At 41.7% G+C, this 26,691-nt stretch overlaps 3 protein-coding genes across 8 annotated transcripts; all 3 read left to right on the top strand.

Annotated features, from left to right (window-relative positions):
- Positions 1 to 307: 307 nt before the first annotated feature.
- On the top strand, positions 308 to 10,475 carry mybl2a (v-myb avian myeloblastosis viral oncogene homolog-like 2a). 4 transcript variants are annotated; one of them, XM_037772770.1, is made up of 13 exons: positions 308 to 589; positions 836 to 895; positions 3,616 to 3,718; positions 4,055 to 4,126; positions 4,238 to 4,330; positions 4,446 to 4,666; positions 4,822 to 4,942; positions 5,604 to 5,657; positions 5,932 to 6,155; positions 6,435 to 7,137; positions 7,239 to 7,481; positions 8,070 to 8,270; positions 8,537 to 10,475. In XM_037772770.1, exons 1-13 carry the CDS (start codon positions 579 to 581, stop codon positions 9,137 to 9,139), a joined length of 2,709 nt encoding a protein of 902 aa, XP_037628698.1. In that variant the 5' UTR covers positions 308 to 578; the 3' UTR covers positions 9,140 to 10,475. The 4 variants fall into 4 exon arrangements, with proteins under 4 accessions (XP_037628698.1, XP_037628699.1, XP_037628697.1 ...); XM_037772771.1 differs by lacking the exon at positions 836 to 895; XM_037772769.1 differs by lacking the exons at positions 308 to 589; positions 836 to 895 and adding an exon at positions 925 to 1,124 and having other exon boundaries at positions 4,446 to 4,633.
- Positions 10,476 to 11,371: 896 nt separating this feature from the next.
- nsun5 (NOP2/Sun RNA methyltransferase 5) lies at positions 11,372 to 16,593 on the top strand. 2 transcript variants are annotated; one of them, XM_037772510.1, is made up of 6 exons: positions 11,647 to 12,047; positions 13,309 to 13,832; positions 14,150 to 14,363; positions 14,625 to 14,789; positions 15,202 to 15,211; positions 15,938 to 16,593. In XM_037772510.1, exons 1-6 carry the CDS (start codon positions 11,647 to 11,649, stop codon positions 16,511 to 16,513), a joined length of 1,890 nt encoding a protein of 629 aa, XP_037628438.1. In that variant the 3' UTR covers positions 16,514 to 16,593. The 2 variants fall into 2 exon arrangements, with proteins under 2 accessions (XP_037628437.1, XP_037628438.1); XM_037772509.1 differs by having other exon boundaries at positions 11,372 to 12,047; positions 15,202 to 16,593.
- Positions 16,594 to 16,762: 169 nt separating this feature from the next.
- Positions 16,763 to 25,845, top strand: LOC119489731 (uncharacterized oxidoreductase YccK-like). Of its 2 annotated transcripts, none has more exons than XM_037772512.1 (8): positions 16,763 to 16,929; positions 17,076 to 17,243; positions 18,846 to 18,946; positions 21,393 to 21,473; positions 22,260 to 22,407; positions 23,408 to 23,487; positions 23,582 to 23,675; positions 24,172 to 24,581. In XM_037772512.1, the coding sequence occupies exons 2-8, from the start codon at positions 17,132 to 17,134 to the stop codon at positions 24,579 to 24,581; spliced, it is 1,026 nt and encodes a 341-aa protein (XP_037628440.1). In that variant the 5' UTR covers positions 16,763 to 16,929; positions 17,076 to 17,131. The 2 variants fall into 2 exon arrangements, with proteins under 2 accessions (XP_037628440.1, XP_037628439.1); XM_037772511.1 differs by having other exon boundaries at positions 16,764 to 16,929; positions 17,093 to 17,243; positions 24,172 to 25,845.
- The last annotated feature ends 846 nt before the right edge of the window (positions 25,846 to 26,691 follow it).

Raw genomic sequence — 26,691 nt, 5'->3', positions numbered from 1 at the left:
AAAACAGAAAATTATAATGTATTTGTAGCCTATAGCAGACCCACCACCAGCGGTTCTGTGAAGAGGTTATTATAATGCTAAATGTCCTTAAACACAAGAGTCAATAAAACGCTGGCAAATGTTTAATCGACAGTGGTTTAAACAGATGTTTTAACGCGGGAGAGGAGAAATGTAGAGAGATTAACCAACCAACGTCTGCAGCAACAGTGTTCTTTTAATACATCCATGGCAACAGCAGCAGTTAGTCTTGTTTTTAGCCGTTAGGTTTTTAGCCGTTAGTGTCGGTTGAAACCGTTGAAATCGTCACACTCACATGGATCGTTTCCGGGGAGATAGTGTGTATACTGTTACTGTCTGTAGCTCTGGTGGTGTTCTTGAACGCATCCCCGTGGTTTTTATCAGTCTCGGGTAAATTTCTACAGATAATATCACGAGTTCTTTAACCGTTAATGTATTTTAATAGTTAGCACACATCTCATGCGAAGTGTGCTTTCATATATTTCCAAAACGACGGTTGGTTTGAGCAGCAGCGGCCGTTGGGAGCTTAAACAGTCCACCAGCAGAGACAGAGAGGAGGGATGTCGCGCGGGTAAGTGTGGGAGACATTAACGTTCCTGGATGTTAAACATTTTCCTATTTTTAAAGGAAATAAAGTGTGTGTTTGTGCTTTACACAAGGGTGTAAAATGTCTCACAGCTGTAATGATAAAACCGTAACCATAGCTACAGCCGTTTGTTTGTGTGTGTGTGTGTGTGAGAGTGTGAGTGAGACGTTTGTGGTCCTCTCCCTCATGTCCGTTTTTTTAAAAGCCGTTGTTCTGTTGTGTTCACGGTAGTGAGCTGGAAAAGCTGGACCCGGCTGTTTTCCAGAAGCAGTTGCACAATCTCAAATTTAGGTAGGCAATCATTTCTGTGTTATCTCCTTTACTGTCATGTCAGATAACTTTCTCCATCACAAATGATCACAAACGACTCATTTTCGCTTATCAAAACATGTTACGCCGCTAGAGGCGCTCTACTTTCCGAGCCAACAGTCAACGTCTCATCAAGCGTGCTCTGCTGCTGCTGCTCATGGGAGCTGTTAGCCAAGTTAGGTAGCTTGAAGTTACAGCAACAAATTGCAATGTAAGTTAATTAGTTTGACACTAATTTTTGATTAATTAATCGTAACTATTTTGTCGGAAGTGTTGCCCAGTGTGCTGTTTAGTTATATAGCCGAACGATTCATATTTTTGTGGAGGTAACAGTTTGGTTTGCAGCAGCTAATGTTAGCTACTATGCTATGCTAACTTCTCTGTGGGCAGTTAGGTTAGCTCGTTGCTATGGAGCACAACATTCATGCTTGTTGAATTAGGGTGCAGGATGGGAGAAAGTGAAATACATAAGCTTTGTATACAAGGAAACTGTTACAAGTTAGCTAACATTAAATATCAAGGTAGTTGGTTATATTTTAGATAGGTAGGTAGGTTGATAGATAGATAGTAACTTTATTGATCCCGAGGGAAATTCAAGTTTCCAGCATCACAGTTCCATAGTGCAAAACATGTTAGTAAAAAAGTTAGTAGTGCAAAGTACAAAGTACAAAACAAATATACCAGATATAACAATACAAGGAGATGAAGAAAACTGTTAAAACTGAATATAGTGCAGGGTGTGTAACAGCTGTGATACAGGACTATTAAAAAAGTGAATATAGTGCAGAAGAGACTGTTAAAAATGAGTATAGTGCAGGGTAAAATGTGTGGAGACAGACTTAAAAGACAAACAGGAAGACAGACGCATGCTTATCAGAATAAAACGAACCTGTTCCTTACTCAACATGAACCTCACCATTACTATCTTCCATTTCTTTGTTTTCAATGCAAAGCATATAAGCATATATATAGTACACTGTGAAATATGATTCAATAACTGCTATCCTTTATCCAGTTGCGTGAAAGCTATGTATGTATAAACAACACCACTATGATCACCATTAAAACAAAAACAAAAGCAGGAGGAAGTCTGAAATAAAGAAGTATAACGATGAATTAAACATACTGCAAGAAGGACAACAATGTACTGTAGACCCTGTGTCTCTACGCTAGATAAACAAAACATGAACAGTAATATATTTGAAACACAAAACAAACAGCTGCAGGCTCAAGGCTAGTATCTACTGGTACTGCTACTACTTTAGTCTATGAAAGTGCACTGTGTGCATTATTATCTGTCCTGCAGACCGTCCTCCTTTGTCCCCCCCCTCCCTAGAGAGGTGTTGTTCAGTTTGATGGCTCGGGGGACAAAGGATTTCCTGAGTCTGTCTGTGGAGCACTTGTATTTTAGTTGCATCTTTTATTGTTAAACATAGCTTACAAGTTTCTATGTAACTATGAAAACAGTTGTGGCAACTCTTGTTTCTCTTGGCTTCAATAAGGCTAATCTCTTTGAGCACATTGTGCAGAAAGTTTGTTTGTTTGATTCCCATTAGCTTTTGCATAGCAGCATCTATTCTTCCTGGGGTCCACATAGTTTACATGGTGACAATACAAAAATACACATTCACACTACTCATCATACAAACTCAACATAACACATCGTAATACACGTCAACTGTAAATAAAACAATAACAACTGACACAGTTTAAATAACAAAAACACAACACAAAGAAAAATAGAAAGGCTCCGACTGAATCTACCATGATCTAACAGATAAATATCATCATTTAACATGGAATGCCCATAATACCATTACACACACCCAAGAATACTTATTAATTACTAAAGTTTCTTCTTAAGTTATGCTCTTTTAGTGTTTTCCCACTGGTGAAGAATAGGAAAGTCAAACTGGACTATGTGTTTCTAATAGTCTTTCCCCCCCTCATGTTTGTAAATTGAGTGATACAAAACATTAGAAACACCTCTCAGTATAATGCAGTCAAATTCAACATCTCTGTAAACTACAACCTTGTTAATAAACATGTAGTTAAATCAATACCTCTCTGGTAGTGTTAATCAAAAACATGAACGTTATTATTTTTGTAAAGGTAGAATTTATAGCCGAGCGGTTGTATTGGTATGCATACAGTTTTACCTAATAGTGTCCACTTAGTGTATCTGCCAATACTTGTGTCCATCCTTCTGAGTACCTTCTGTCTAGTATCTGCATTGTCTTTACATAGACTTTGATGCTAACTTGCAGGTTATATGTATAACATGTTACAGTAGAAGTGACATTGTGGACTGGAGTGTACTGTGTAGAGAGCAACTTTTATCAAGCAGCATTAGCCAGCAGTAACAGTAGCAAGTAAACACTCTTAATTAAGAGAGTGACATGTTTGCCATTGTTTTAAGTAGATAGTTAAACATTAGGTTCAGACATGTTTTTACATCTGCAGCTGAAACTCCTGACGCTACACCAATGCAAAGTGAATGGAATTTAGTTTGAAGTGTTTTAAATGATTAAAAATGACATTCAAACTCAACAGCACCATTATAAAGTCCATATCAACCATGTCATATGTTCATATCAATGTACACTTTGTATTATCTAGTGTGTCTTCTCACTCTTAATAATCTGTATATGTTGAACACCAGTAATACATGTTTGAATTATTGGTTATCTGTGTGGTTGCAGCATGGAAGAAGACGGTGATAGTAATATGTGCATTGACACTGACTCGGACACATCAGATAGGAGGGATGGCACCAAGTGTACAGTCAAATGGACTCAGGAAGAGGTGAGTGAAAAGAAGATTTTGACCCCAATATGCATATTTCAGATATTCATCTGATTATATTTTCTGGAGCAACACATTATAATTTCCAGAAAGTAGTTTATTACATAAGGGTCAGTGACTAAAATGTAATGCTGCATGCTAGCAAGAAGAGCCAACGGAGGGAGAGATGCACTCATGGTTAAGGAATTTTGTCATATAGGTTTCTATTGGTTGGTTTGTTTGTAAGTTAGCTGTCAAAAGTAACAAACTGTGTTCAAGATAACCTGTATCTGATAGTTGACCTTTAAGTTTACATTAAATTATACTGAATCTGAACTGATGTCTTCTTGTGTGCAGGATGAAAATCTCAAAATCTTGATCAGCAACTTTGGGAAAAAAGATTGGAAAACCATTGCCAGTTTTTTACCGGTAAGTACACAGAAAATTAATGAATGAATCAGCAATGTAAAGTTTTAAAGTTTAGTAAAACAGAGGATAATGCAGCTCTTCTTCAAAACAACCTGTCTGTTGCTTTGGCAGGGGCGGACAGAATTCCAGTGTATGCACCGCTGGAAAAAGCACCTGGATCCTGATGTAGTCAAGGGCTATTGGTCCAAGGAGGAAGATGAAAAGGTGGAAAAAATACACAGACCATCTGATACAGACTTGGCTTAAGCACAGTTTGTAGTTAACATTGTCCCATCTCCTTTTGTACCCCTATGTTAACATATGTATTTGCTCTGGACAGATCGTAGAGCTGGTGAGCGAGTACGGCACCAGACACTGGTCCATGATTGCCAGGCACCTGAATGGACGGATGGGGAAACAGTGTCGTGAGCGCTGGCACAACCACCTTGACCCACTGATCAAAAAGAGCTCCTGGACTAAGGAAGAAGACCTCATCATCTACAAAGCCCACTCCATTCTGGGAAACAGGTGGGCTGAGATTGCCAAGCTGCTCCCTGGAAGGTGGGTCCGTTAGCTGCGATCGATTTGCTGGAGTTTAACAATATGGATGACGGCCAGTCAAATGCATTATTTGGTTGTTTTTCTTAAAATAAGGGGGTGAACGTAACAACGTATTACACAGAGACTTTAATGCGCATTTTCGATTCCTCTTGCAGGACAGACAATTCTGTGAAAAATCACTGGAACGCCACCATCAAACGTAAAGCAGAGTTGGGCTTGTTCAAAGACGACGCTGACAGCATTACCCTTGATATTCAGCAGTTTGTGGAAGGAGAGGTACAGTACTGATTTAGTTTAGCACATACTGTATAAAGCCTTTTTTTTTTATGCCCACGCGAGGCACCATGGCACGGACCTCCACGTGGCGCTTGCACAACAAGCACCCACAAAGGCGTTTATGCTCAATGCATTGTTCTTTGCACCTTTCTACAATCCCTGTAAAGAAAGGAGTCAAGTATTAAATGTATTATAATGAAACAAAGGTTGAAAGGTTTAATATCCTGTAAACAATTTGATTCGGCTGGCAAAATAGAGATCTCCTGCTTTTAAAGCATTTAAAAACAAATTGTCCGTCTTTCCATTTCATTATTTTACTTATGTTATTTGCTTTTATCTGATTGTGGCAGTCATGTCTGAAAAGCCCCCCCCCCCGCGCGCGCAGCTGCTGCCTAGTTACAAAAATTCAGAGGTGCACAAACAAGCGCTGCGACAGCTTGCGGAGCCTTCGTGCTTTACGCACAATACGCGATGATGTCATTTTTGGCTTGCGCTCCGTAATGCCGGGGACACTGCGGCGAGCATAAACTCAGCTTAAGGCTTATCATTTTCAGCTTTCACAGATTTCCACCATTTTTATAAATGTTTTTTTTTCTCAATGATTTCTCAATGGGCAAATATGAATACTAGACTGTTAATATACTTTACTGTTGTGTTGCAGGTGGACTTCAAGTGTGACGTTGTATTAGACACTGAACCAGTAATTCCTAAAGTGGTAAGCTTGCTATGATGATTTTCTTTCATGACTCAGCTGTGTTTGCTTGTAAACTTTTATTTAAGGAGAAACACTCAAATTTCGCAGAGCTATGTCAGTTAAAACAAAGTCAATACAGTAATCACCAGAGATGACTGTTGATATTTAGAGGTGGTCATGTGTGCATGACTGTCATAGAAAAAAATCCTAAATGTTTATATACAGTATTTCCTTCTGTGATGTTCCCAGCTGACAAGCTTGGTTTCACTCTCCTACTCTCTTTGCTGTGCTGCAGATCAGGCCAGTGAAAGAAAAGAAGCCGGTGTGTCAGAAAGTCAACCAGAAGACGGCCGTTCTGCACCCACAGACTTTACCATCCATGAGTCCCTCCTTGCCCACCAGTTCGAGTTCCAGTCCCAGCTCTAGCTCAGGCGCTGCACCAGCAGCTGCACCGGTGGACCAGAAAAAGTTTACCAGTGCAGCACTGAGGATGATCGCTGAAGACATGCTGCCACTCAGGTGACTTGTAGTGCTAGTGGCTGTTACATTGTCCTTGTTGGGTTGTTGTAAAAATACCCAACATTGTTAATCCCCAAGTCAAGTAAATACTCTCATACAGTAGGTCTATCTTCCCTGGATGATGTTATATGTGTCACCAGACTGAATTACTACAGCAGAAGGCTAGTTGTCTATTCTGTATGCGTACCAAATGAACATCTAAATAGACATCCAGCCACCAGTCTAGATCACACACTCTCTTTTGAAAGTGCCGATGTATCTTCATTTTGTTCCCCACAGTTTTGTTGAAGGCGCAGGCTTCAGGTCATTCATGAGTACCGTCAGCCCTGAATGCAACAAGCTATCCCAGCGGGTCATGGGCCTACAGCTGTATGATGAAGTGGAAAGAACCATCAAACCTCAGCTCATCCGTGACCTTAAAGCCTGCCTCGCCAAAACCAAAAATGGTGAGAGCCCCATCCATGTCACCTTTGACCTCTGGGCAGGGGATCAATCCCATCCGGTGGAGGAGCCCATCATCGTTGTGCAGCTCCACTTTGTCAGTGATTCCTGGCAGATCCGCCGTCCCATTGTGGCCTTCCGCCACCTCAGCCACAAAAACCTCAGCACCGCTGTGGCCAGGGAGCTGGAAGGTGTGCTGCTAAGCTACGGCATCTTTCCTCGCAGCATCGGCTACGTCCTCACCAACCAGGCCAAAGAAGCCCTGGCTGTGAACAACTTGTTCTGCGACTACAAGATCATGTGCTCATCCAATAGGGGAGAACCGGATGGAGATGAGATGGTGGCATTTCTGTCAGACCAGATGTCTGAAACAGAGTCCCCGTTTTCAGAACTACAGATTGGGACCAGCACCATGTGTGTGGCCCACACATTGCAGCTTGTGATCAAGGAGGCACTGAAGAACTCCAGGGTGGTCGAAAACCTGCTCTCGCAAGTCCACAATGTGGTGGCTTTTTTTAGGGGCAGCGCCTACTGGAGCGAGGTAGGAGAACGTATTTTACACTGTATTATATTCTTTTTGCAAAGGTACATAACATCCTGAATTGTTTTAACTTGACCATTTTGTATCATCTTATTGTTTAGGTCTTGATGAAGGAGTGCAACGTGTCCCTGTGCCCTTCCTCCAGTAACTGTCGCTGGAACTCCATGATGCTATCTCTACGCCGTATGGTGCAGGAGTCCGCCTGGAGCGCCATCATGACTCTCCTCGCCCAGGCTCGCATAGAGGCTAACGACACAGCTAGCGCCCCGCCGCTGGTCATGGCCAAGAGGGAGCAAGTGATTGACATCTTGGGTCTCCTTGAGCCCTTTGAGGAGGCCTTGCAGGTAAAAGAGAAAATTAATTTCATGGATGTAGTGGATTATAATGTCTTACAAACATCACATATAAGATACTAAAATCTAATATTACGTGTGAATATTATTTATTTTTTAATAACAATTTTCTTGTGTTACTTTTTTCTGACATTTATCGTGGCAAATAATGAACTAATCAGTTTAAGACAAAATATAATCCGAGTTGTCATAACTCCAAGTAATAGACATTGAAATGACCATCTTTTAACATTACGCACTTTAGCTGATGTCAGCCAACATTGTGCTACATGTTCTTAAACAAAACCTATTGGCTTATTCAGTGTTAAATACAGTGAAGGCTGTTGACAATTATTTGCTTTGAGTTGGGCAGTTTGAATTACTGATACAAAGCATTATGAATCCACTAATGTTGCAGCACTAAAGTCATCATTTTTAATTTGTACATTGAGCCTGGATTCAAGGATTAGAGCCTTTTTTTTCTTTGTCACCCTCTCTAGAAATATTGTATACATGCATGGAAATACAGTATTATAGTGTTGTGGTATTGTTGGTAGACAATTATGTAATGTCATTTTCTTTTTGCCTCTCCTAACCCAGGTCCTGCAAGGAAACGGAGTGACCATCTCTTTCATCACACCGTCCCTCGTTGGCCTTGATAAGACCTTGGAGAGCCTTGTCACCAACTACAGCCACTTCAACAAGGCCCTGCGCACAGGCCTCCACACACACTTCCAGTCCCTGATTCACCAGAAGGACATGATACTAGCTGCTGTGCTCGACCCCAGGATCAAACTGCAGGTATTGAAGTTAGACCCATTGCCGTTTTGTCATGCTTTGTCGTTATGCATCCACAGAGCTGAATTTCAAAGGTGGGCTCCAAAATTGCATCAAACGGCATCTTATACCCATTTTATATTAATGTCTATACATTTCTCTAGAGCTCTGTTTATATTGAGCTCTGTGTTACATCTCTGAGTACATCAAAGACACAAATACACATCAGAAACAGTGCGTCTACAATTAAAATCAGAACTCTCATCCTTACTTGAATGTTTTTTTTCCAGCCGTTTTCTGATGCCAAACTGGAGGACCAGACAGATTTCCTAACGCCCCCGTCAAAGCATCAGGCTCGCACCATCGTGGAAACCACGTTGGGAAGCATGGAGGCCTCAGCATCTCACACTGTAGAGGCAGATAAAGACCAGACAAGCAAGGAGGTGAAAAAGGAGCAGGATGGCAAAGAGGAGAGCCAAGACAGCACGCTGATGGAGGCATCTGGTGGCAGCTCAGATGACAACAATTGCGACGAGGTCAGCGGAAACGACCTCAAGCGCAAATCCATCTTTAACTTCCTCCAGCCGCCTGCAAAGACCATGAAGATGGCAGAGCTCGATGTGTACCTATCAGAACCACTGTGGGAAAGCAACTCCAGTGTGTTGTACTGGAAATCTGCAACTCGGTTCCCCCTGCTCCAGGGCATCGCCAAGAAGCTGCTGGCAATACCGGCCACCTCGGGGGGCTTCGACCGGCTGTGTCCGATGGCAGCGTGTATTGTAAAAGCCAAGAGGAACCGCCTGCCACCTCACACCACAGAGAGACTGCTTCTATACAAAAACTCTTTGAAGACAAAGACTGTTAGGAAGCCCAGTTCTGTCGCTAAACACTGATGGGTTAAGTGACATTTAGGGTGTGCATATTCTGTCCTCCACCCAGAGAACCTCCACATTTGCTTCTCCATACACCATACTATGCTTCCACACCATCCCTCTCAATTAAATTTCTTCAAACATCTGATTAAACTTAGCTAAATTTAGCATAATTTCAACTTTGTAGATAGGGACCAGGACCACCTGTGTCAACAGCAGCAAAATATATTAATAATATATTGAAAATGAGGGCAATTTACTCATAATGTCTCTTTGGTTGAAATAAGAGACAGCACAATGACAACCAGCAAGCTACCGTCATAGAGCACAAACTGTTGTCATTTCTCTGTGGACGGCAGATTGAGAGTGAAAGGCAGCTTCTTTTTGTCCTTCACACAAAGTAGCTGAACTGCACTCCAAAAACAATATATATATATATAAGACTTATTTATATTTGAGCATAATTCAACACTGTAAAAATGTAATCCGAAGTGTAAATTAAGATACTTTTAGAACAGGCATTCTCTTATATTGTAGACCTTGTGCTGCTGCTAACTTGTCACAGACAAAGGAGAAAATGAAGCATCCGTGATCAAAGTCCTCATGTGTAGGATTTGAAATTTTCCGACTTTGTGACTCTGACACTGTGGCAGAGAGTAATACACACCTATACAATTACTATACCACCTATGCCACTGAAGTAATTTGAAAGATGGTACAATCAAATCAGCAATAAAAGTGCTACACATCACAGCTTTAACATCAGCCTGTGTTTCTCCTCTAGCAGAAACTGGTTATGTATTGTGCTCTTTGGTAGGGAAATCACAGCGTGAGAGCATGAGTGCTTTTCAATACCTAAAGTAAAAAGTTGAAGTGACTGTAATCCTTATTTCCCTTCCTTGTAATTTATTTGTCTTGTATGTTGTACAGCAAGTGCAGGTAGACTGTGTATTGGGTCACTTGGCAGTAAATTGAAAGAGACCGCATCTTTTTCAGCTTTTTGTAAAAGCCGTGTTTATTTTCTTAGTCTTTTACAATTTGTTTATATTTTTAATTTGTCAGCAATGCGTTAAAGTTGCCACAATGAATTGTTTTCTCAAGAGTTGATGTAATGTCTGGTGGGGGTTGATGGGAAAGGTCGTTTTGCATCTTACGTTGACATTATTAGACAGGTAGACTTTTAAACAAACTAAAGTTCACATTGAATGACTGCTAACTGATTTTATTGCAGTGATGATTGTTCATATTGTGGTAATAAACACCACTGTGAACTTGACTCATTTGACCTTCACATGGAAATATCCAGAGACTGTACTTGTATTAAAGAATAAAGATATTTTCTCTACGGTTTCCTGTACCCCACAGTTTTCATGTCCATGTTTGTGTTTTCCAAGAGCACTATCTGGGTTAGAGTATAACTAATATACTGTAATCAGCTGGGAGCCGTCACTCTAGAATGGAAGTATGGCTAGTGTTCAGAGTAATTCATCCTGAGCACCACAGATTGAATGGATTAGGAAGAATATAATTACCAATCAAAAAGTCCAATAACTGTTTTAATACCAAGATGGCTTTTGGAAATCAAAATAGATCAGATAGGTAGCTTGTAATTTGTATCATTGCTGGAGCAGGATGGTTATGAATAGGGAAATAGAATAGGATGAGGATTAATTATATGTATATATGTTTTTGTATGTGTATATACTGCATGTGCGTATATGTGTATGTATGTGTATATGTATACAATATATATATATATTATATACATATATATGTATATATATATGTATATATAAATAGATTTTATTTTATTTTATTCTTTTAAATTTAATTTAAATGTATTTTTTAAATTTAATTAAATTAAATTATTTTTTTTAATTTTATGTTTATTTATCAATTTTTTGAATATAATATGATTTTCCTGTATCTATACTGGTTTATTTTATATTAACATTAGGTTTGTTAAGTTTCTTTGTACCAAGAATGTTATTATTGGGGACGTTTGTGAATGTTTGTTTTTTCAAAATGAACAAAAAAACAATAAATATAAATTAGTTTTGAAAAAAAAATAGATCACACGGATAGTTGTAACTTAAAAACTTAAAACATTTACTAATGTTTAGAAAATGTAATTTAAACATTCATATAAAAAAACAGTAAAAGTGCCCTAATATTTTCATCTTTCAGTTGTCATCAGTGATTGGTCGCCAATAATCACTAAAGAAGAAGAAGACGATCAGTGATTGGCTGGACAGACCTGTTACGTCAGACGTAAACAGCGTGTCAGCTAATACTTCCGGAGTCATGAACCTTCCTCTGCCATGTGCATGGTGGGAGTGTACTCATTCAGACGCTTTTATTAAACGTAAATGAGGAAAGATAAAGCCGGTTGTTGTTGCCGTTCAGAGAAGAGGAAGCTCCGACTGGACGAGGAGTGTTTCAGGCCAGTTGTCAAAAGAAAAACACCCCGGAGTAGTTTGTAAACGGAGTGGTCTGGCTAGTTAGCTAGCTAGAGGTTAGCTATCACCATGGCTCTTTACATAAAAGCCGCAGAGATCCTGGAGAAAGCCGAGCTGAAGCAGGGCGCTTTGAAAACTCTGGTTTACGACAGCAAATTTGAGAACATCAAGCAGCTGTTTGCTCTGGTTTGTGAGACCCAGAAGTTCTCCTCTGTCCTCGTAGAGATCATCGAGACCAGCCAGCTGCTCAAGCAGACCAAGCTGGGGCTCCACCTGGCCAAGGTGCTGGTGTACGACGTGCTGCTGGGCCAGGGGCTGAAGTGTGGCGGCTCCTGGAAGGTCATGATGATGAAGCATCGGCCCAGACTGCAGGCGGTGCTGGCCCGCATGAAGGTGAAGCAGAAGGTCAGCAAGAATGAGGACCTGCTCCCAGCCAGCGTCCAGCAGAGCATCCAGGACCAGCTGCCCAGGTAAGACAAGACAAGGCAAGGCCAGGCAAAGCAAGGCCAGGCAAAGCAAGGCCAGGCAAGGCAAAGCAAGGCAAAGCAAGGCAAGGCAAAGCAAGGCAAGGCAAGGCAAAGCAAGGCAAAGCAAAGCAAAGCAAAGCAAGGCAAGGCAAAGCAAGGCAAGGCAAAGCAAAGCAAGGCAAGGCAAAGCAAGGCAAAGCAAGGCAAAGCAAGGCAAAGCAAGGCAAAGCAAGGCAAAGCAAGGCAAAGCAAGGCAGCTTTATTTGTACATCACATTTCAGCAACAGGGCAATTCAAAGTGCTTTACATAAACATTCAAGAACATTGCGACAAAGTGCAAAAGAACATTAAGACATAATTACAACAGTTATAAAAACATTAAATATTAAAAAATAAAAACAAGCTAAAAATAAAAGCTAGGATAGAAGCTAAAATAGTGTATAACACACAAGAGTAAAAGCTCTAGTGCAGTATAAGATCATTCATTTTGAAACAACAGAACAAACATTCACAAACGTCTCCAATAACAACATTCTCGGTACAAAGAAACTTAACAAACCTAATATTAATATAAAATAAGCCAGTTCAGATACAGGAAAAATATATTGTATACCAAAAAATGTATAAATAAGTTAAAAGAATATACTCAAGTAAAAATGAAATAAAATAAAATTTAAAACAATAAAATAAAATCTATTTATATGTACTTAATACATATATACATACATACATACACGCACACGCAGTATATACAAAAACACATATACATATACATATAATTAATTAAAAATAACGGTGTACAATTCAGTCATCATCATATTCTAGGACACTACACTTTCTATATGAAGTCAAATGCACTGCGGAAGAAACCCCATAATAAGGCAAGGCAGCTTTATTTGTATAGCACATTTCAGCAACAGGGCAATTCAAAGTGCTTTACATAAACATTCAAGAACATTGCGACAAAGTGCAAAAGAACATTAAGACATAATTAAAACAGTTATACAAACATTAAAGATTAGAAAACAAAAACAAGATAAAAAGTAAAAGCTAGAATAGAAGCTAAAATAGATTATAACACACAAGAGTAAAAGCTCTAGTGCAGTATAAGATCATTGTCTGGTTTAATAAAAGGCAGCAGCAAACAGGAAAGTTTGAAGCTTTGATTTAAAAGAACTGAGTTGGAGCCGGTCCTGCAGGTTTCTGCAACGCTTGTTCCAAATATTTGGTGCATAAAAACTGAACGCTGCTTCTGCATGTTTAGGTATGTGCGTGTGAACACCCTGAAGATCAGCGTGGAGGATACCGTAGACTATCTGAAGAGGGATGGCTTCTCCTACCTGGGACAGGCCTCCAGCCTGGAGGACTTAGCCGTGAGAAAGAAACACTTTGTGATGGACATGCATCTGCCAGAGCTGCTGGTCTTCCATCCAAAGACTGACTTCCATGACCATTTCCTGTACAAGAACGGCCACATCATTCTGCAGGACAAAGCCAGCTGCCTCCCCGCCTACCTCCTCAACCCCCCACCTGGCAGCCATCTCATCGATGCCTGCGCAGCCCCCGGCAACAAAACCAGCCACCTGGCAGCCATCGTGCAGAACAAGGGCAAACTTTTTGCCTTTGATTTGGATGCCAAGCGTCTGGCCACCATGTCGACTCTCCTGCTGCGAGCCGGGGTCACCTGTCAGCTGCTGGCCAACCAGGACTTCCTGAAGGTGGAACCTGACAGCCCGCAGTTTAAAGATGTTGAGTACATCCTGCTGGATCCATCCTGCAGTGGATCAGGTAGAGTAATCAGTTATTCCTGTGTGTTATGCAGGTTTCAGATCACCTGTCTGCTGTCTTTACAGGTGTTTTGGTCCTTGAACATCCCAGTGAGCCTATGAATGACGTGACTATAAATTTCAGAGTCACAAATTCACTCTTTCTTTCTGAATATCCCCCGTATTAATGCTCCTCACTCACGACTTGAATATAATGTAGGATTTGTCTGCATTTCTTTAACCAGTATGTAGTTGCCATGCACTACCAGTGTGCCTGTATAAAAAACAAATTAGATTTAGATTCAAATATAATTTCTCTGATCTGTGTGTGGGGTTCAGGTATGGTGTGTCTCCGGGATGATGCGTCCTCTGCTGAGGACCAGGAGAAGGTTGAGGCTCGTCTGGCCTCCTTGGCCTCCTTCCAGCTGCGCTGCCTGAACCACAGCCTCAAGTTCCCTCGCCTGAAGCGCCTGGTCTACTCCACCTGCTCCGTCCACAGCCAGGAGAACGAGGAGGTGGTAACGGCCTGTCTGCAGCAGAACCCCGGCTTCAGGTACCCACAGTCCACTTTCACTAACTCTAAACAAACCTAGTGATGGTTTTGTACCTGCAAATATTTGAGCATGTGCTTTTCACAGTATTGTCTGGGTCCTGTAATGTGGAGCATTGGCATCCTTCCCTTGAGTCCACCATAAATATAATTGTGAGTGAAACTGGGTCTGTTTTTCAACATGGAAGAAGCCATCAGTTCCTGACTTCAGGAATCAATTTCGGTGGAACTGTTCCCTGAACGTGTTTGTGTTTCTTCCTCCAGGTTGGTTAATCTGATGTCTCAGTGGCCTGAACGAGGCCTGGAGCCGCTCACTCAGTGTCTGCGTGCCAGCACCACCAAGACCCGCACGCACGGCTTCTTCGTGGCTCTGCTGGAGAAATACAGTGAGGCTGCGAATAAGGAGCAGGAGCCAGTGGTTCAGATAAGGTAAATACTGGGAAGTCATGTAAAGTTATTTATTTATTTATTTCAGCCTGCAGGCTGATTTTACTTTACCCAGACTTTGATTATAATGCAGTTTTAATGCTTGCAATTTGTAAAATGGAAATTGGAAATGATCTAGACTACATATTTTGTGCATTAATTCACATTCAACTTTAATTTTGTTAAAAATATTGAGCTTGAAATGGAATTTGACAGGTGTGCAGTGTATTTATCTGAAATCTATGATGATTAAATCAAATTAGATTCCTAATAGTTATTCATTAATGGCTTTAGTCACATGAGTTTTTACTAACAATTTTCTTCATGACCACAAACTAAAGTTTTTAATACAGTTGAGCAACCATTTCATTCTGAAATTAGAGGAGGTTGACTTTAGCTGTCTACTCTGTCACAGCGAGCCGGAGGTGATGCCACTCAGCCCGTCCACCTGCCAGAAGAGCCCTGCTGCTTCAGAAGAAGAGCCTAAAGCTTCAGAAGAAGTAGCTGAAGCTTCAGAGATGGAGGACAACCCAACACCTGCAGCAGGACAGGCTGAGGGGACACCTGCAGCAGAACAGGCTGAGGGGACACCTGCAGCAGAACAGGCTGAGGGGACACCTGCAGCAGAACAGGCCGACGGGACAACTGCAGCAGGACAGGCCCACGGCACACCTGCAGCAGGACAGGCCGACGGGACACCTGCAGCAGGACAGGCCGACGGGACACCTGCAGCAGGACAGGCCGACGGGACACCTGCAGCAGGACAGGCCGACGGGACACCTGCAGCAGGACAGGCCGACGGGACACCTGCAGCAGGACAGGCCGACGGGACACCTGCAGCAGGACAGGGTGATGGCACACCTGCAGCAGGACAGGCCGACGGGACACCTGCAGCAGGACAGGCTGTGGGCACACCTGGCAAGAAGAAGAGGAAGAGGAAGAAGAAGAAGAAGCAGCCAGAGGCCATGCCACTCCGCCCGACCATCTGCCAGAAGAGACCTGCAGCTTCAGGAGAAGAGTCTGAAGCTTCAGATACGGAGGACAACCCTACACCTGCAGCAGGACAGGCCGACGGCACACCTGTAGCAGGACTGGCTGGTGGTACACCTGGCAAGAAGAAGAGGAAGAGGAGGAAGAAGAATAAGCCGGAGGGAACACCACTCAGCCCGTCCACCTGCCAGAAGACACCTGCAGCTCCAGAAGAAGAGTCTGCAGCTTCAAAGACGGAGGTCAACCCGACACCTGCAGCAGGACAGGCTGACGGGACACCTGCAGCAGGACAGGCTGGTGGCACACCTGGCAAGAAGAAGAAGAAGAGGAAGAAGAAGAAGAAGAAGCCGCAGGCGACACCTCTCTGCCCGTCCACCTGCCAGATGACACCTCTGAAGTCTGAAGCTTCAGAGACGCAGGACAACCCGATACCTGCAGCAGGACAGGCTGACGGCGCACCTGCAGCAGGACAAGCTGACGGTACACCTGGCAAGAAGAAGAGGAAGAGGAAGAAGAAGAAGAAGCCAGAGGCGACGACACTCACCCCGTCCACCGGCCTGAAGAGACCTGCAGCTCCAGAAGAAGAGGCTGGAGCTTCAGAGACGGAGGACAACCCGACACCTGCAACAGGACAAGCTGACGGCCCACCTGCTAAGAAGAAGAGGAAGAAGAGGAAGAAGAAGACGGCAACAGCGACGCCAACAGCGACGCCAACAGCAACAATAACAGCGGAGTGATGTGAAATTTAAAATGTGACTGCTATGACATGTTGTCTTTTATGTAAGGGTCTCTCAAGTAAAGCTTATTTTTTACTGTATCACGTCTCTGTGTTTTATTATTGCTAGATGTCCTGCAAAGAGTTTTTTCATTCAGAAACAGGTCCAGGTGTTTCACCTGAGAAGTGACAGTTTGCATCCAGTAGAGGGCAGCAAACCAGCAAACAACATGCTGAAGAAGAAGAAGAAGAAGAAGAAGTACATTTCCGGGTAAACAGAGTCAGCTATTGGTTGAAACCTGGTTAATGAACTCGTGGCTTCTATAACTCACTTATGCAAAATGTTTTTGTAGCTGATCGACGCTGTAGTGGTTGTAGTGGACCTGTAGCTTATTTGTTCCTGCCGGTGGTTTGGAGACGTCTTCTAGGAAACCTAAAGTAAGTACAGCTGATTTAATATCCTGCAGCATTAAAGGGGTTAATGCATGACTGACAAGCCTCTGCTGTGATCCGACAAGCAAAACACCTTAAAAACTCTGTCGTTATCTTTTATCTAACGTGGAAGAAAGACATTTATTGTGCAGCTGTGTTGAAACCACAGGCCGCTTCCAGCAGCTTGTTCCCCGCCTCAGACAGCAGGATGTCGGCGGTGCCCAGAGTCAGACTGTCTGGAGGTCTGGAGGTCTGCAGGGTGCTGAACGGGATGTGGCAGGTGTCCGGGGCTCATGGAGCCGTGGATAACGACAAAGCAGGTAAACATCAATATAATGTGGAAATATACAGTGGTGGAAGTGGTGGTGTTGATCTGTACATTGATGGGTGTGAAGTATCTCCTTTTCATTAAAAAAGCTGCAGATGGAGGTGGATGTGTTACCTGGGCTTCATGGATCATCATTGAACCCTCTTTATGAGTCATGTTGTGGTTGCATATTGATCAGGACTCTCTGTGCAGTTCCTCCCCATAACAACACTCAACCTGTCCTCCTAGTTGGACTGTAATGCTGTAACTGGTTCAACTTGAGCCTTTCTCTGTTCCAAGGCCAAGGTGGAGGATTTCTGTCAAAGGGACCACAGCAGTAGTGCAAGATGCAGTAGTGCAAGATGCAGTACAGTAGTGCAAGATGCATTAGTGCAAGATGCAGTACAGTAGTGCAAGATGCATTAGTGCAAGATGCAGTACAGTAGTGCAAGATACAGTATTGTAAGTTGCAGTAGTGCAAGATGCATTAGTGCAAGATGCAGTACAGTAGTACAATATACAGTATTGTAAGTTGCAGTAGTGCAAGATGCAGTAGTGCAAGATGCAGTAGTGCAAGATGCAGTAGTGCAAGATGCAGTAGTGCCAGTTGCAGTAGTGCAAGTTGCAGTAGTGCAAGATGCAGTAGTGCAAGATGCAGTATTGTAAGTTGCAGTAGTGCAAGATGCAGTAGTGCAAGATGCAGTAGTGCAAGATGCAGTAGTGCAAGATGCAGTAGTGCAAGTTGCAGTAGTGCAAGATGCAGTAGTGCAAGATGCAGTAGTGCCAGTTGCAGTAGTGCAAGTTGCAGTAGTGCCAGAAGCAGTAGTGCCAGATGCAGTAGTGCAAGATGCAGTAGTGCAAGATGCAGTAGTGCAAGTTGCAGTAGTGCCAGAAGCAGTAGTGCCAGTTGCAGTAGTGCCAGTTGCAGTAGTGCAAGTTGCAGTAGTGCAAGTTACAGTAGTGCCAGAAGCAGTAGTGCCAGATGCAGTAGTGCAAGATGCAGTAGTGCAAGATGCAGTAGTGCAAGTTGCAGTAGTGCCAGAAGCAGTAGTGCAAGTTGCAGTAGTGCAAGATGCAGTGCCATAAGTTACAGTAAGAAGAGAGGAGGGGAGTAATTTGTGTAGAGGACATTGGAAAACAGGTTTTGTAAATGGTTAGTTGAGATTCACATCATGATTAAATGATGTTTTCCAACCCAGTGCATACAATGTTTCTTAATTTTGCTTTCCCATTTGATTATCAGAGGTGTAATATTACAAAAGCAACAACGTATTGCGTCAGCCTGGCTTTTCTGCATTGCATTTGAGGTTTGACTTCATATGTTGTGGTCAAAAAACTAAATTTATGCAGGACATGCACTCTCACAAGCACACACTCAAATGGTCACTGATTTATTCAGTGTGATCAGTGCAACCTCAGCTTTCAGAACTTGTTGGTGACTTCAAAAGTAGATTCAAACAGACACTATCAGTATAAATAATTTGCACATGTCAGTAGCGCAGCATTGTGATTTTATCAACTACTCTAACTACCTGTTCTATAGCCTAACTGTGCTGGTTAATATAATGATAATAATAATACATTTAATCTATTAATGTGTCCCTCGTTTCTCCAGTTCAGGCCATGCAGGCCTACGTAGACGCTGGTCTGACCACATTTGACATGGCAGACATCTACGGGCCTGCAGAGGAAATATTTGGACAGTTCAACAGCCAGGTACACACACACACACACACACACACACACACACACACACACACATACACACACATCATCTTGGGCTTTGGGAAACACTGATCAACATTTTTCACCATTTTCTGACATTTAATAGACCAAACAACTAATCCATTAATCAAGAAAATAGTCGACGGATTAATTGACAATGAAAATAATCGTTAGTTGCAGCCCTGGTTCTAAAGTTTAGTGAAACACACAGGAGTATATATTTATTTATTTATTTATTTATTTAAAAAGGATCCCCATTAGCTGATACCAATGGCACCAGCTAGTCTTCCTGGGGTCCGACAAACTGGTTACATGTAAGCATAGATAAGAAAGGGGCACCAGAAAGGGGCACCAGAGAAAGGAGGATAGTGCAGCTGTCTCATACAGATAAGGTGAGTCTCGGAGTGAAACCGGTGCTACAAACCAAAAGCACAAAGTCAGAGTCAGGAGTGTAACAGATGATTCCCAACAACGTTATTATAAAGGGGCGATAACGTGGCAAAGATGAGAATAATAATGCAATAATAATCAGATGTGCGTTGAATCATGTCATTCAGTTTGTTTGTGAGGATTTCATAGTAAACCTCATTGTTTTGATGAAAGTTTTTGTCCCATTTAATAAATAATAACTGGTAGAAAGTGTACTTGATGTGGATATCATGCTACACAAAAAAGGTCCCTGTCAAGAATTGTACCATATCTGATTTTAAAATGTGGGATTACTCCTATACTCCATGGGTTGAAAAAAGAATCCCTCTAAAACCTAATAGATAAATTCACATGTATGTTGAAGTGTAACTGGTTATCTGTGCTAATCTGTGATCAGAGTTTACATAACATGATGCTGGAGATGGTTATGTAGACTGTTGTTTGTAAAGTTTAATTGATAACTGGAATTATCTGTAGAGAAAACAGTGGGGTTTTTTTGTGCCTGTTTTAGCCGCATAAAACACAAGAGGGAGTTGATGTACTGTTGTAGATTGAAGTTAGTGTGTGAGTGTGTGACATTTGCAGGAAAAAGACCGAAAGGAAGCAAAAAACAAAAATGGATATGGGACGATATGATTTGTCATGATTATCGCAAAATAATTGCGATTCAGGATATTCTCCCAATAATCATCAAAATATGCTTAAAACTCTTAAAATGGCACTAAAACACACTGGAATCACTTTAACTTACATTTTATTAAGAAAAAATATTTTTATTACATCACAGGTAGGACACATCTCTTTTTAGTGAACATACTTTTTAGTGAAAATCAATCTTTACATAATCATCTAATCATAAATCATAAGGTCCCCCTGCATAAATACAGGATAAATAAATGAAAAAAATAGCAACAATGTGCGAGTCTGTTCTTTCTTACACGACTGTATTTTTTAGGTCAGGCTCTATTTTTCACTTCTCTACATGATGGCGAGTTAAACAGCTTTTTCACGTCACTCATGTGAGGATATTCCCGATTATTCCGATAATGAAAATTCACCACACAGTTATTTTGAGTGTTTTTTTTATCGTGATTCGGGATAAAATCCTTTATCGTCCCATCCCTAACGGAGAACAAGAGATTCAAAGAGAAAACAGACTGCTTGTGGAAAAAAACAATTTATTTTGCTTGCAACAGCATTCCCAGGAATAACCTTGTGAATAAAGCTGGAGTAAAAATGGCAAAAACTTTTTCAGATTTTCCCTTATTGAGCTACAATAGTGACGTAAACTGACAGCATTCAGAAGAAACTGTATTATTGCACACAGTTTTATTGCAGTAAGTGTGATGGACACCGCTCACACTGTATGTCTCCCTAAAAGCTCAGTCGTGCCTGGTTATTGATTTGTCCATCCAGCTGTTAGTGTCGGTGTTCTCCACAGAGCTGCAGATACTCAACACTCTCACACTGCACACACACACATGAGCTTTCACCGGAGCATGAGAAGGAGCTTTCTCTGCCTTTCTTTTGCGCGCGCACACACACACACACACACACACACACACACACATGGACACACACACACACACACATGGACACACAGATCAGAGTTCTTGTGGCTGATGTGCTGTGACAGTCTAATGGTATCGACCGCGGTCTCAGCCGCTCACCTGGAATAATGTGCAGAGAGATGGAGAGCTCTTCTCTCCTCCAACCAGCTTTTCTCTGTCTCACATTTTACCTCATTACACTTCATGCTTTCCAGGATCTATGTCACTTTTACAATTAACTAATCAACAGGATACTTATTAACTCCTGCATCCTTTTAAATACGTTTGCTTTACAGTATTTTTAGCAGTACAAAACAGTAAAAAACTATTGTACAGTATTTAATAATTTGCAAGATCTTTAGCATGTATTATAATATAGTGTATTATAGTGTTAGCTACAGAAACTAAACATACCTCATTCAAATGTTTTATGACTCTTTGTCTGATCTGTTATTTAGCGCAAATTGTCCGGGAATGACATCCCAGCTCTGCAGAGTCTGACCAAATACGTGCCCAGACCAGGACCGATGGACCGCAAGGTGAGCCGCTGACAAATGTGTCAACACAAGAGTGACGCTCAGTCTGCAGTGTTTTACAGTGAGAATTGTTTCATCCACTAGAGAGCAGTGTGTGTCTTTTTATAAAGAACCAGGACACAACCTTTACTGGTCTACTTAAATAATGTAAAGCTGTTTAGAAAATTCTCAGGAAATTTGTTGGTGTTAAATGATTCCCTCTATATCTTTTGTTTTATGACGTCTTTTCTGTGAAAACAGTTCACATCACTAGTAAAAATATTTTATTTGTGGTTTCATGTTATTTGTACCAGTATGTACAGTATGCTAGTATAGCAACAGTAAATAAAGATAAATGACCCAAGATCATGTTTGTTTTTATGTTAAATGATTTAGATTGTCAGATTCATAGGTATTAGAGCTAGACCGATATATCAGCCAATATTGACTTATTGCAGATATATTGGTATCGGTGTATATGTCTGCTGATATGTAACAAGAAATGTCAGTACACACAGTATAGAAATACCAAACTAGGCATATTTTGTCAACCAGAGAGCACTGAAAAGTTGATTTTTCAAACTTAAAATATTCTGCCCAGTGTTTATCTCAATTTTATGTGTTTATTTAAAAGATTTACTTTATCAGATTTCTAAACTCAATATCAACATTGGTTTCATTGTCTGGCGTTGTACGTTTGTGTTGATGTATGCAGAGAGACTTCTGAATCTGCTGATTAAATGTGTTTCATGTCTTTATTTTTACCTGTTGAAAGTAGAAACAGGAGCTGAGGTGTCTCTCTGTGTGCAGGTGGTGGAGAAGGCGCTGCGGCGCTCCATGAGCCATATGCAGGTGGACAGTCTGGACTGTGTTCAGTTCCACTGGTGGGACTACAGAGACAAAAGATACCTGGAGGCTCTGGGACACCTGTCCGACCTGCAGCAAGAGGGACTCATACGTATGTATACTGAGGTACACAATACATACTGGAAACATGTAACTATAAACAGAAAAGATCAAATAACAAAAAAATTAGACTCAGACTAATATATTAAGAGGCTGATATCACTGATATATCAGTATTGGTACATACAGTATGTTTGGAAATTGCACTGTATTCCTGTTTTATAGGATGCGTTTTATGTTTGTTTGTTCTCACGTATTTGAAGTTTGATATATTTTGTGCTTTTTATTTCTTTATTGAATTTTAGGTTTTGGGTTTACTGTATAAAATTTGCTCTCTTGTATTTACTTTTGCAGTCAACTTTGTTGATGAAGTTTATTGTTCATCTATGATCAAATTCAGGCGGCAACCTCCGCTTCTGAAAGGTGAAGCCAGTGCTGAAGTGCCTTAAACTTGCATTCTTTCTAATAGCCAGCAGGGGGCGACTCCTCTGGTTGCACAAAGAAGTCTGATTGTATAGAAGTCGATGAGAAAATGAGTCTACTTCTCACTTGATTTATTACCTCAGTAAACATTGTAAACATGAGTTTATGGTCTCAATTGCTAGTTTCAAGTCTTCTTCAATACAGCATGATGTTCATTTAGTAAATTATGGTCCCATTTAGAGTCAATTAGCAGGGGAAGCTTTAGGGCGAGGGCTACCTTGTGATTGACAGGTCGATACCACGGCGTCCAAAATCATAACCAAATTTAAAGGATCACCCTGCAAAATTTTATTTGATTGTGTTAAAAGTAAATTTGGACTAATATATCCTTATTGGATAATTTTAATGCTTGAATATTAATATGAGCAGCAGACTGAAAATTAAAAGAAATCAGGCTCTAATGCTGATCTCACACAGCTATAAGGATTCACACATATTCTCTGAAGGCAGTGCAGTATGTCTCAAGTGTCAAAAACAGGAAAGTAGATCTGTGTCTTGTTCTTCCTGTGATCCGTGATCTTTATTTTTAAAGAGAAGACTTCAACCCGTTTCTTCTTCTTCCTCCTCAGGAGAGCTCGCCCTCACTAACTTCGACACACAGAGGATGGAGGAGATCACCAACAGAGGCATCCGCATCTCAAGCAACCAGGTAACACCTCCACCTGCATGTCGGTACACCACTCCATCACACTCTCTCCTTCAGTGCATCTATTAACCGTGTGTTTAATGTGTCCGTCATGCAGGTTCAGTACTCGTTGATTGACCAGCGACCTGCAGCCAAGATGGAGCAGTTCTGTCTGGCTAACAACGTCCAGCTCCTCACGTACGGCACTCTGGGTGAGATGCATCACATTAAAGTTTAAATCCACTCATTATATATTAACGTTTTTTTATCATTTGCATTCACTTAGATGCATGAATATCACTCCAGCAGAGCAATTACAAAAGGTTTACTTTACGTTCAAGGATGTGAGCAGCACATTTACCATCACGGTGTAAAGATGTAAAATGGAGGCTTTTTAAAATGGAGTCTGTCGACGTGACGACACATCCCCTCTCCTCTTCATTCTCCCTCCATCACCCTTTCCTCTCCCTCCGTCTCTGCAACCCATCCTCCTCCTCCTGACCTCAATGGTCTCCATCTCTGCCATCCCTTTGTGTTTTCTCTCCGCCTTCTCTCACTTCACCCACTTCCTCCTCTACGCCCTTCTCCATCTATTCGCTTCCTCCATCCCTTTATTCCTGCCGCCTCTTCCGCTTTCACTCCATCCTGTATTCCTCCTCCCTGACTCTTTTTTTAACTCTTCTCTCCTCCATCACTGTCCTCTCTTAGCTGGCGGTCTACTGTCAGAGCGCTATCTTGGGAAGACGGAGCCTAATACCAGGGCAGAGCTCAACACCGCCTCCCTCTCCAAGTACAAGAACATGATCGACTCGTGGGGTGGCTGGAGCCTTTTCCAGGACCTCCTCGTTGCCTTGGAGACCGCTGCCAGGAGACACGACTGCTCGGTGGCCAGCGTGGCAACACGTTACGTGTTGGATCGCCCCGCGGTGGGTGGGGTCATCGTGGGTTGTCGGCTAGGCGTCGCAGGGGCGGGGCAACACATCAGTGACAGTCTGCGTAGCTGCAGCCCTGACCTGAAGCTGACAGCGGAAGATCTCGCCGCCATTGAAGCAGTGACAGGACGCAGCAGGGACCTCACTGCGCTCATCGGGGACTGCGGGGATGAGTACAGGAGTTAAAGGGGGATGGGGGAAGCATAGCTGACTGACTGGGTGTGACAGATGGGGTGAAGAGGAGGAGGAACATCTCACACAGGCGGATGAAAATCAGTTCAATTCTCCATTAAAATGTTTTGCCACATTTGATCCATATTAGTTTTTGCACACAAAGACTGTCAAGTGAAGTAAAACTTTATTTGTATAACAACATTTAAAAACAATCGTAGTTGACCGAAGTGCTGAACAGGAACAAAATACAAATGACTACAAAGCAAACAACAATAAGAAGAAAGGGAAACTTAGAAAGAGCGTTCAGTAGCTGAGTACCTTTTACTTTTTATACAACCTCTGAAGATTATGTGCCTCAAACGAAGTGTAGTTATTTAACCCGCTGAATATTTGATGCGGTAAAACAGATTGAACACTTTTCTCCTACAGTGTGTTCTTGCAGTGCTTAATTACTTTTTAATGTGGGAGAGAAGCTTCTCATTCAGGCTTTAATAGAGTTGCACTGAGATGCACAAACACACAGTAATCAGTGTTTACATTTAAGTGTCTAGTACGTCTTTTAGTTACAGAATTAAGATATTAAGTTCAGTGTCTAAACTATCATTTTAAGCTTATACGCTGTGATTCAAAGGAGCACTGGCAGCTAGCGTTTAAAATGAGTAACAGCGGTCCAAATTCCAAACTTTGGAGCCGTCGCCTGTCCGCTCCTCAGGTGTGACACATTTTCACAATTTGAGGGTTACCTTCTAGACAAGACCGCGTTAGCCTCTGGCCAGCAGTAGTCAGAATCATTTCACCTGCTGTATCTCAAATACTCGCTTCTTTGATAACACAGCTGACCACAGAGAGAAGTGCCGAGGCTTTTCAGGTCGGGTAGAATCTAACGTTAACGTTATCTCTGTTGATCCAGTTGGTTTGCTTCCATGGCTGCAGAAGTCTGTGTGTCTGTATACCAATTTGTTTCATAGTATGTGGCAACGGGGTGTTGAAATGGGCCGTAGACGGGATCACACAGATCCAAAACAAGGACTTTCAGAGGAGAACATACTGGCTGTAGCATTGTTGACGGAGAAGCCAGTATTTCTATTTTGCATGTAATCTCTGATGACATATCATGGTCATTTTATGACTTACTACAGTAAATATACTACATATTGCTCCTCTAATTCTATATTGTGCACATTATAAGATATGCCGTTGAATGTAATGTTAAAGGTGAATCCAAATCACCCTGAAGGAGTGTGTTGTAAAGGTAAATAAAAGATTTCTCATCACATTTTTTTGTTTTCCTAGTTTTTATGTATGAAAGGATCATTTCAACTAAATCACAAAAACACTTTGTTTCATTAAACTCTTTTGGTTACCAAAGAAAACTATTCCCAGTGAGGTCTTTGGATTATCCTGACTGAGCAGGACGTTGTTCCTAGAAAGAGATGCTGGTGAGTTTTTAATTGTCCAAATGCTTCCAACGCGGTTCCAGATGTCTCGGTGGCGGATATAGCTCAACATTTTCTTTTTTTCTCAATTAGATGTACTGAACCTTTAAAATTATGAGACAATGTGCTGTACATTAATATTCCTTTGTGTCTGAGAAACTGGCCATGAGGTAGATTGCTAGCGTGTTTGTATCAAGGGGGGCGGGGGCTCAGTGAAGTGGAAGGACCCGGTAGCAAAGCGTAGCAGTAGAAAGCGTAAGTGTACACACACAGACACACAGATGCTACAGAAATGTTAGGCTCCCATCGTATAAAATTCACTTTTAGAATAGAAGCATGTGCTGCATGTTGCATGAATGGTTTTGGGATTGTGTGTTATTGTGGTTTCAGTGGGTGAGTGCATAATTAGTGTGTGTTACATACAGGCTGTATGTAATTAATTCAAGTGCTTGAAGCGTGTTTTAATGTATAGCTTTTTGTTTTGCATGTACAGTATGTGCGTTTGGAAGGTGCTGATGTAGCAGCAATTATGTTTGACAGGAGGCGTGTGAGCCACTCCACATGTCTTCATATGTGCTATGTTGTGTGTGTCTGTTTGTCTGTGCATTAGCGGAGAAGAATCCATACGACAGATCTACAGACAGATGCTTAGACGGCCGTCAGGACAGAAACGCCCAGCCTGTCTG

Source organism: Sebastes umbrosus, chromosome 6 (assembly GCF_015220745.1).
Source record: "Sebastes umbrosus isolate fSebUmb1 chromosome 6, fSebUmb1.pri, whole genome shotgun sequence".
NCBI lineage: Eukaryota > Metazoa > Chordata > Actinopteri > Perciformes > Sebastidae > Sebastes > Sebastes umbrosus.
The sequence above is the reverse complement of the archived record's forward strand: the minus strand, read 5'-3'. Positions and strand labels throughout refer to the sequence as shown.

Bases quoted from the DNA above. Each gene is read 5' to 3' on its own strand.
- mybl2a (XM_037772768.1), top strand. From the start codon at position 958: ATGATCACAAACGACTCATTTTCGCTTATCAAAACATGTTACGCCGCT. The intron at 5,658-5,931 runs GTAAGCTTGCTA...GCTGTGCTGCAG, and splicing joins AACCAGTAATTCCTAAAGTG to ATCAGGCCAGTGAAAGAAAA. The intron at 7,138-7,238 runs GTAGGAGAACGT...CTTATTGTTTAG, and splicing joins GCAGCGCCTACTGGAGCGAG to GTCTTGATGAAGGAGTGCAA.
- nsun5 (XM_037772509.1), top strand. From the start codon at position 11,647: ATGGCTCTTTACATAAAAGCCGCAGAGATCCTGGAGAAAGCCGAGCTG. The intron at 12,048-13,308 runs GTAAGACAAGAC...CTGCATGTTTAG, and splicing joins ATCCAGGACCAGCTGCCCAG to GTATGTGCGTGTGAACACCC. The intron at 14,790-15,201 runs GTAAATACTGGG...ACTCTGTCACAG, and splicing joins GAGCCAGTGGTTCAGATAAG to CGAGCCGGAGGTGATGCCAC.
- LOC119489731 (XM_037772511.1), top strand. From the start codon at position 17,132: ATGTCGGCGGTGCCCAGAGTCAGACTGTCTGGAGGTCTGGAGGTCTGC. The intron at 18,947-21,392 runs GTACACACACAC...TCTGTTATTTAG, and splicing joins TTGGACAGTTCAACAGCCAG to CGCAAATTGTCCGGGAATGA. The intron at 23,488-23,581 runs GTAACACCTCCA...TCCGTCATGCAG, and splicing joins TCCGCATCTCAAGCAACCAG to GTTCAGTACTCGTTGATTGA.